Source organism: Gavialis gangeticus, unplaced genomic scaffold, assembly GCF_001723915.1.
Source record: "Gavialis gangeticus isolate Ggan-Ray unplaced genomic scaffold, GavGan_comp1, whole genome shotgun sequence".
NCBI lineage: Eukaryota > Metazoa > Chordata > Crocodylia > Gavialidae > Gavialis > Gavialis gangeticus.
The window spans coordinates 100,624,014-100,634,077 of record NW_017729022.1 but is presented as its reverse complement, the minus strand read 5'-3'; the positions used below and the strand labels follow the sequence as shown (position 1 = coordinate 100,634,077).

At 47.4% G+C, this 10,064-nt stretch overlaps 1 protein-coding gene across 1 annotated transcript; it reads left to right on the top strand.

The window, feature by feature from the left end:
* Positions 1-6,385: 6,385 nt before the first annotated feature.
* Positions 6,386-9,552, top strand: A4GALT (alpha 1,4-galactosyltransferase). The gene has a single exon (XM_019516705.1). It carries the CDS (start codon positions 7,004-7,006, stop codon positions 8,138-8,140), a length of 1,137 nt encoding a protein of 378 aa, XP_019372250.1. The 5' UTR covers positions 6,386-7,003; the 3' UTR covers positions 8,141-9,552.
* The last annotated feature ends 512 nt before the right edge of the window (positions 9,553-10,064 follow it).

Sequence of the window (10,064 nt, the reverse complement as noted above, 5' to 3'; positions counted from 1 at the left end):
GAGGCTGAACAGGTTGTGGTGGAGAACACAAGCAGACTAAATCTAGCTCCAGCCATGGAGACAGGAGCCCTGCTAAAATGGCTGGAGGGGCTGCAGCAGCAACAACAGCAGCTGTTTCAGCATCTCCAACTCTAGCAGCAGCAGTTCCAAGGAAGTAGTAGCAATGGCAGGAGTTCCTGAAACAGCATTTGGAGTCAAGACAGACCCCCACCAAAGATGGTGAGTCACCTGGTTCTCAGAAAATAGATGGTAGAGTCCTCACCAAGATGGGACCTGCTGATGACCCAGACGCTTTCCTGATAACTTTTGAACAGGTGGCAGAAACCTCTTAGTTGTCACGGGACATGTGTGGACTGTGAGGGCAGCCCTGCTGCTAACTGGGGAGGCACAGGCCACATACCAGGCCCTAGAAGCAGATCGAGCTCAGGATTAGAAGATCCTTCAAAGCAGCCACACTGGACCAGCACATGGCCCTGAGCTATCACCCAGAAGCTAAATGACCTGTGCACCTGCTGACTAAATCTGGACACCAAGTCAGCTACAGAGATCATATAACTAGTGACCCTAGAACAGTTCTATGCCATCTTCCCAGTAGAAGCCCGAAGGTGGGTGCATCACCATGGGGTAGCCAGCTTAGAAGAAGGCACCTGGAAAATAGAGGACTACATGGGGGTAGAAGTAGACTGTCAGGATCCCTGAGGAAGCCAGCCACTTACAGACCTGAGGAAGCCAAGACTACAGGGGAAACAGGCTGGGTCTCTAAGGTCCCTGGTAGGGCATTGCCTCCATCTCCTCTGAGACCTAAGCCAGGGGGAGGGTCCTTGAGTGGCCTCCAGAGAAGAAAGCAACCTGAGACATCCCCACAGCCCAGGAGGAGAAAGTGAGGCTCAGATTACTTGTTTTCAATGTGGAGAGAAGGGCCATTGATATCAGACCCACAATCCATCTGCGGGTGGTTATATTCATGCTTTTGTCTTGGAGGCAAGGCAGGAGAGCCCAGACATAAGGGGATATGTGATCCCCTTAAAATAGAGGAACTTCATATCGTGTGGCTCAGACTCAGGATCTGGACAGGTCTTTTGTCCATGAGCAATTTGTGAATCCAGCAGACATCCCAGTAGGTCAATGTGTGTATGTCATGTGCATTCATGGGGATACCCAACCCTACCCCATAATCTGCCTAAGACTAACCACTGGGGGACAGGAAGGTCATGCAAGTTGTGGTGGCCAGCCCTGTGGTGGTGGGGTGAGATTGGCACTTGATGGCCAAGTTGATATAGTTGGCCTGAAGAGTGGATACAAATCAGGCTGACCCCAATCTCACAGAACCAGAACTGGGGGAGATACTTCCCTTTCCAGATCCTGAGCTCTTTGGACCTTGACCCAGGTTATGCCAAGAGTGCTGACAAGTCAGGCAGGAGGCCCTCACCAGTGACAGGAAATGGTCAGGGAAAGGGGTCAGAGTTCAATATAATCTGGACCCCCCTCCAAAGGATGCAGAGGGTTAGGGAACCTCAGGAAAGTGGACTGGATCAGGTCAGGATTTCATTCATGACCAAAGGAAAGACCCAGTATATGCCCCTCTGGATGGACAACTGAGTCAGGGCAATGGGAGCCATAGTGGATGCAAGTTTAACAGCCCAGGACCCCCATTTTGAGTTGTAGGGAGACCACTTGAGGATGGTGTCCAAAGATAAGGTTACAGGTGCCTGGCAGTCCCAACTATCAGTCCCAAAGTAGTACCACAACTAGGTTTTGAAGCTGGTACATGATGTACCATGGGGGGGAGAATGTGGGGGTGCAAAATACTTTGGGTAGAGTGCTAGTGAGGTTTGTTTTGGGGTTTTTTGACCTGGGGTATACCAGAAAAATCAAGGGCTATTGCGCATCCTGCTCTGAGTGCTGCTGGTTGCTTCCCAGCTCACTTTTAAGGCCCCACTGGTACCCATCCAATTGGTCACCATACTCTTGAGTGGGTCAGTGTGGACTTGGTAGGACTGCTGAAGCCCAGTTCAAGGGGATCCAAGTTCATCCTAGTCTTGACTGACTTTACCACGCACTATCAGTGATCCACTCAGTTTCAGCACAAACAGTGGTCTCTGAGCTACTACGTATATTCTTGCAGGTGGGCATTCTTAAAGGGGTTTTAAGTGACCAGGGCACAGCCTTCATGTCCCAGTTACTGCAAGAGGTCTTGGGCTTACTTAAAGTCCATTCAGGAAAAACTTCAGTATACCATTCTGTAAAAGAGAACCCAAGCCTTTTTACTGGTCAGGGAGCAGAATGAAGAGAAAGTTACCAGGAAAATGGGGCTAGAGCCCCTTTAAGAGTCACTGGAGCGAGGGAGAACCAGGGACTGCTAAGGATAGGAGCTGCCAGGGGAGGGAGGTGATTAAGATACAGGCAGCAGCCAGTGAAGATAAAAGGGGAGCAAGAAGCAACAGGAGGGGTGGAAGCTTGTGAGGAGTAAGAGAGGGGTTCCATATATTCCAAGCTTCTGAAGATGCAGCAGACCAGCTCTGCAGAGGAGACCAGCCCAGCACTTGGATGACTGTGTCCTGCAATGCTAAGAGGGAGAAAAATTTGAAAAGTCGTGGCAGACAGAGCCAGAGAGGCTGCTTGTTGGTGAGAGCCTGAGAGCAGCCAAAAGGTGAAGGCTGTGAGTAGGACAGGAAGACTTCAAGACAGGGTAAGAGACTATTAAAGACACAATATTCTTGTCAGAGCATGGGACTAATGAACTGTTAAATCCCAGGTTGCAATAGGAGACTGGGTAAATGGCTAATGCTGGTGTCTCAGCCAACTCTAGCATTAAACATATAAAAATCAGTTACTCCAGGACTGAACGGCCAAGGGAATACAGGCTGACAGTCAAAACAAAGGAAGGTGGAACAAGGGGAATGGGAGAGCCTGTAAGAGGGACACCGCAGCAACACAGAGGAAGAACCAGCTGTCTGTACCTGCCTCTAATTCAAGAACTCCTCAATAACATCAAGGCCTGGCAGGAAACAGTGCAGGCAGAGGGTGGACTGGAGGTGTGATACGATGCATATTCCAGGACTTGAAGTGCAAGTAGAACATCGTGGCAGGGCATTCTATGCATCCCCCATGGATGGATTAGTCTAAAGTTTTAATCAAACACTGAAACTTGTATCATAGGAGCTTTGAAATTGGGACCAATTATTACCATACTTGTTGCTCACCATTCAAGAGGTTCCAGTCCTCCACGGGCTTTTCGTCCTTTGAATTGGTGTATGGGAAGCAGCCCCAGGGCATGTTAGTCCTCTTGAAATCACAGCCTTTATAATGCCCTGGAGAATCTACTACTTCAGAACTCTACCTTTTGGTCTACAAGGAGCCCTGGCAACCTTCAAGTGTCTTACAGATGTAGCAAGCTTACCTTTTCGAAGCTTGGGTTGAGTCCCAGGATCAAGGGCCTGCTGTTTGATTGATGGAGCCCATTCACCAATGCAGAGGAAGCACAAGGGAAGCAATGCTCCACCCTTTTCCAAAGGGAGGGGGCAAGAAGCAGCTGGACCTGAATTGGAACTGCACCAGCCAGGTCTGGAGAACTTAGGGGGTGGAGCCCCTGAAGAGTATAAAAGCATGCTCAGCAGGCTGGAGAGAGATGGCGAGGGATGGTGAGGAGAGAGGAGCTCCAGAGACAGCCATCTTCGGGACCCTGCTTGAGGTTCAGTGGTGCGCAAATTGGCACATAGGGATCAGGCTCTAGGAGCCGCTCAAGGCGGCTTGAGCCTGCAAAGTTGGGCAGTTGGTATGCAGATCAGCACACTGAGAGCTGTCCCTGGAAGCAGCTCACGGTTGCTCAGGACCGGCACAGTGTGTGTATCAGCATATGGAGAACTACCTTGGAAGCAGCTCACGGCTGCTCACATAAGCCCTGGCCCTAGGCCGAGTGATCGGAGCCCTGCAGTGTGGCTCCACCTTTAACTAAAAGAGCCCTGATGCCCAGACCAGGGCCCGGGAAAGAGGAAAACCCCTGGTGTGACACCGGGGAATCGGAGCCTGATTGGAAAGTACCACTGAAAAAAATATTCTGTATTTGATGGAATTATTTAGTCATTCTATAGACATCTGTAGTGGCAATATATGATTCTCTATTAAATCTTAGACTTGTAGCTTAACTGTGATAAAACCCTTTTAAATTACTTAGAGCCCTATTGACTTAACTTTTATTACAGACTGAAGAATTTTACCAGAAAGGAAACAAGAAATGGGGAAATAAATCTCTCTCATATGCCTTTATATGTGATTAAATGAAACAATTTAATATTTAATACTGATTTGTTTAAAACACCTATTCTTTATGCAGCTTATATGAGAGAAGATGGCAACAGTAAAGATTCCATTCAAGCTCTGAGAAAAGCTCTGGGTCTCTCTCATTTTAATTAGTGTATACATTGCAAAGTGAAGCCCTGGTATATATTGTTTCTGCCCTTTACATTGTATTTGAGTAGTTTTGGAACTAAATTCAGCCTTTTTTTTCCATCCCTAGGAGTCAGAGACACACCCGTTTTATGGTAACTCTAGCCTTTGTACTTCAGAGAACTAAGCTAAGCAGTAGGGCTATTGCAAAGCTTCGGTTGCTGATTTGATTTGTCAGCCGAATCTCCAAATCCGAACTGAATCAGGATACCCTTTAATCTCTCTGCATCAAATCGGAACCCTCCGAATTGATTCGGAGATTTGATGATTCAGACACAGCTTTAAATGTTTTTTTCTACGTACCTCAAGGTGCCAGGTGGCTCATGAATACTGAAATGGTGGGGCAGATAGAGCATTCCACAGGAGCACACGGAGTCCCCGAAGCACTTGGCAGGGGACCCTCCTCCCGGCTCAGTGACTCTTGCCTCCTGGGTCTAGGGGAGGCATCTAGGGTTCCTCCGTGGCCGATCACTGAGCCGGGGTCCCCTGCACACACGGAAGTGGACCAGAAATACTTCCAGGCCCGCCGCTGAGCACACAGGGGGCCCCCCTGCGCTCCTGTGGGACGTTCCATCTGCCCCACCATCGCAGCGTTCATGGGACACACCTAGTACCTGGCATGTAGAAAAAAACATTTAAAGCTGTGTCTATGGCCAAATTGCTGATGATCCAAATCAGCACTGAAGCTTCAGATTCAGTCAAATCTAATCGGGACAGTGATCCAAATCAATGAATCAAATCACTGTCCCCCAATTTGGGCCGAATCCAAATTGATTATGGCCCGTTTTGCACACCCCTACTAGGCAGCCTGCCTGGACTCTCAAATTATGCTCATTACATAAGGAAGACTGGAAACGATATATCCTGATCTGATCACCTGGGATAAGGATAGGAAGGTTTCCCTTGCATTTAAAAATAATGCAGGGGAGCAAAGCATCTATTTGATGGATAGAAGGGAAAGGAAAGTAGTGCCCAAGGTGTCCTCAAACACCGAAGTACTGGAGGTGTGAAAGGTCATCAGTTGTCATGTTTCACCTTCCTTGCTAACTGGTGATTTCAGGTAAGCTGAAGGTCATGGGGCATCAACCTGTTTCATGATGACACTCAAATTTAAGTATCTTGACTGTAAAGGTATATAGCAAGTCAGGAAGGGGAGCAGAATAGAACAAAGCTGGAAAGGTAAAAGCACCACAGAAAAAGCTCTCGCTCTGGTGGACTATGTAACCAAGGCAAGGTAGTGGATTGTCATCAAGTAAATGGAAAAACGTGCTAAATGTAGCAAATATCCAAGCGCAAGAACAAATGGCAGCAGAGGGGGATCTTGCACTACCTACTTTGCAGCAATCTCTTGCAGTCAAGAATCATTGTCTTACCTGTGGGTCAGAAGACGGCTGCCGAGGCTGATCTGGAATCATCAGACTATTGCAACTCAGGCACATGTTTTCATGCAGGGTTGGTGGCCCTGGATTCTTGATTTGGTCCACAAAACACTGTTTCTGTCACTCCCACATTTCCATCTCCTGTTGTTGTCATAAGGCTTCAAAGTACCAAGATCCTTGCAGCAGACTCTTCCTCCATTTCGGGCAATCCTGGACAACAGTCTTTCACATGATGTCAATGTTGCATTTTTTTTTTTCAAGATGGTCTTGAGGACATCCTTATAAGTGCTTTCTCTGCCCTCCTCCTCAGCATGGGTCTTGACTGAGCTGGGAGAATAAAACTTGCTTTAGGAGTCTGAACTTGGACTTCTGGATGATGGGGCCAGCTCTGTGAAGTTGATGTCAAATGATCATCACCTCAATACTTGTGGTGCTTGCTTGTGAAAGGATGCTAATGTTGGTGTTTCTATCTTCACACTGGATTCGAAGCATCTTCCACAGGCAGCACTGATGGTACATCTCCAATTGTGGAAGCTGCTGTGCAGCAGCTTCTCTATGATAAAAGAAATCATGCACCAGCATCCTCCATGAAAACCACTTTTCTCACATTAGCACTGAGTACTGGGAAAGGACTGTTGTTCTCCTTCCTAAAGCACATATATCCTGACCTAACAATTGGGGCTTTTCCACAAAGTGCCTATTCTGAGGGGTCCAGCATTATTATTATGGCAGAATTATGAAGGCAGCAGCTCCCAATTACCAGCTCTCTAGAATTATTACAGATCAGTCTGGTGAAAGCTACAAGTAGAAATGATAGGAAAAATCTAATAATAAGATTATTATATTTCTACTTTCTTATACTTCTGTTTCCCCACTAGAATCCACACAGTTGTGAGGCTATAACAGAGGACAGAATTTGGTGCTGTGGTATTACAGCGGGCAGGGATCATCCTCTTGTTATGGCAAACAATGAGATTAAGCACAGTCAGCCAAGATCTCTAATGGGTCCCTGAGGTACTACCACCACACAGATAGAATAATGATAATTAAGTAAGCCACTGTATTTTGAAAGGAAAGAGAAAATAACTGCATAAGGAAAACACAAGTTTTTGTGTAAACCTGTTATCACTGTTTATATTGATAAACAAATTAATTTATCAGAGTTAATTTTTTATTGTATGGTTTTAATATTTTTTCAGGTCTCCTTATTTTTGTTGGAAAAACAAGGCTCTGGAGGTAAAGACAAAATGCCTAAAATGCCTGTCTGCATGCTAAAACTCACCAAGGTGGTGACACATCACAAATTGTGGGCTGTGTTCATTATCACCTTTCAGTTCCTGTGTTTTGTCTACATAATGTGCTACTGGAGAATCAGTGAGGATACCAACAAGAGTCAGCTGTATGACTTAATTCTGGAAGTGAACTGCCATCACCTTGTACCTTCTCCTCCAGCTGTTTCTGTCAGTCCACCTCCAACACCAGGGAATATATTCTTCATAGAGACTTCAGAACGTATCAACCCACATTTTCTCTTTGTGTGCTCTGTTGAATCTGCAGCCAGGGCTCACCCTGACACCAAAGTTGTCATCCTTATGAAGGGCTTAGCAGAAAAAAAATTTTCCCAGCCAAAACACTGGGGGTTATCCCTACTCGGCTGCTTCCCCAATGTGGAAATTCGGCCATTGGACTTAGATGATCTGTTTTCAGGTACACCTCTGGCTGACTGGTACTCACAGGCCCAACACAGGTGGGAACCTTATTTCTTAGCTGTCCTTTCTGATGCCTGTAGAATTGCAATTATGTGGAAATTTGGCGGTATCTACTTAGACACAGACTTCATAGTCCTTAAAAACTTAGGGAACCTCACTAATGTAATTGGCATCCAGTCCAAATATATACTGAATGGAGCCTTCCTTTCCTTTGAACCCAACCACAAGTTCATAGAGCTCTGTATGAAGGACTATGTGAACCATTACAATAGCTGGATATGGGGGCACCAGGGACCACAGCTTCTTTCCCGTGTTTTCAAGAAGTGGTGCTCCATCAGGAGTCTCCAGAGAAGTAAAGGCTGCAAAGGTGTCAGCACCCTTCCTCAAGAAGCCTTTTATCCTATTCACTGGCAGGACTGGAAGAAGTATTTTGAAGAAGTCAGTTCTTCAGAGTTTCAGAAACTTTTCCAAAACAGCTATGCAGCACATATTTGGAATAAAAAGAGTCAAGGGACCAGGTTTGAGGTCACCTCCAAAGCTCTGCTGGCTCAGCTGCACTCAAGCTATTGCCCTTCTACATATTGGATGATGAAGACTTATTTGTGAAAGACATTCACCTGATGGTCACATGACCACCCAAGAGCAGCAGCTATAAAGATTCGTCCTTCCTAGCAAAAATGTGTTTTTGAAAGCACTTGTGCCTCAGTGAAATCTGTCACTAAATTGTGTGGTACAAAGAAGGTTAAAGGACAGGCTGAATGTAGGTTGAACACTGGGGAAGCCCTGAGCAGCACTGAGCTTGTTTTCCTTACTTGACTCTTTGAGGTTGTAACAGGACCATGCACCCAGGGGTGGCCATGTTGTCTACTGGTGGCCAAGTGGCTCCTACCTACTCAGGCTCCCTGGATGCTCTTTTTCTCTTTCCTGCCAAACCTTGATGTCATCAACTCTCATATGAAAAGGAAGGTGGTCCCAGGTTATGCTCTTGCCCTTCTTTCAGATGGCTCACCCCTCTTGGACCCTGCAGTTTCCAAGCACACCTCTCAAGAGCAAAGCAAACTTTCCAGGCCCATCCAGACCTTAAGGTCTCTGTTGCCTCAAAGGCGAAATCTGTGAGCTCCTTCTACCCCTTTAACCATGCCCATGCCTTGCAGCTGCTACCCATTATCACCTCATTAGGCCACTTCAAGGCCAATGTATCCTTGTTGGGGTGTCTGCTTTCCAGCTCCAACCGCTCTCATCTATATGGGTGCCTCCCAGCTTAGGTCACTATCTTGCATCCCTAGACCTGATCTTGCCCCCTCAGGTCCTAAACCCCTGGCCCTTGTTGTAGCCCAAGAAGGGCAGAGATGGCTTGCACGCTGACCCCAGTAGGCCCAAGCTTGGTGCTTCCCTGGCACCCCAGGACCTCTGGTCCTGTCAGCACCTTGAGCCTGACCCCTGGCAGTGCTCAAAGCAGTCATGCACACCTCGGGTACCAATGGGACCTCCATCTCTCCCCTTTCTAGTCCCATCCAGTATACTGGTCTGAATCAAAATATAAGCCTCTTGGCTAACAAAACCCTGTGCTCACTGGGCATACTGGACTCTCTCTATTCTGCATCCTGGCTCCCCACAAGCCTTCTCTTCCTTGCCTGTAGCCCCCCATGGCAACAATATCCCAGGCCATCAGGCTGCCATGGCCTTCTGGCTGCAGAGCTCTTCACCTTTCAGCCACCCGGGGCAGACTGCCCTCTGGCTCAAGATTTTTATGCCTCCCAAGCTCCACCCGCTTCCAGTCAGTGCCACAATAGCTTTTCTGAATGCAGAGCTATTTATTAGCTCCTGCCTTGCTAGCTGCCTTTGTCTGGTTCACAAAAATTCTTCCCTTAAAGAGCCCATTCCATTCCCCATAACAGCGTAAGAATTCCCTGTTACAAAGGTCCCAAATTCTGTTCTACTAAGGTCCCTTTCCACTGCTCTGGTTGCATAAAGGAGTAGCATAGTAGCATAACGAAGGGGGGCAACTAGGGCACTAGTCCTAGGCACCAACCATAGTGGAGAGGGAAAATGGCAAAAAATAGAAGTGGTTGATCTGCTGGACTGGCTGCTGCCACACTGCCCACAACAGTCAGTGACACTGCCCCATCCATGCATAACTGCATCCATGGTGCCAAAACATCACATTATGCTTCTATAGGGGCCTCAAGGTCGGAGTAAACATTGTATCACTCCAACAATGTAGAGAATCCATAGACTAAGAGTAAGGTCCCATTTTACCATCATAATTAAAGGTCTATCTAAATCATGCCAGAAGTATCCTACATAGCAAGTCCGCTAATTTTGCTATTTTCACTATGTGCCGCCTTCTTCCTGCCCCCCCACCGCTGACTGGCCAAGGGACCTGGGTGGCCCTGCCGCTTGCCACTTGCTCCTGATCTACTGCAGCTTTTGCCTCCCAGGGGATCAGGACCAAGCGCTGTGGCCGCCGCAGCCACCAGGGCCCCTTTGCAAATCAGTGGGGGGGGTGGTACGCAGTGAAAAGAGCAAG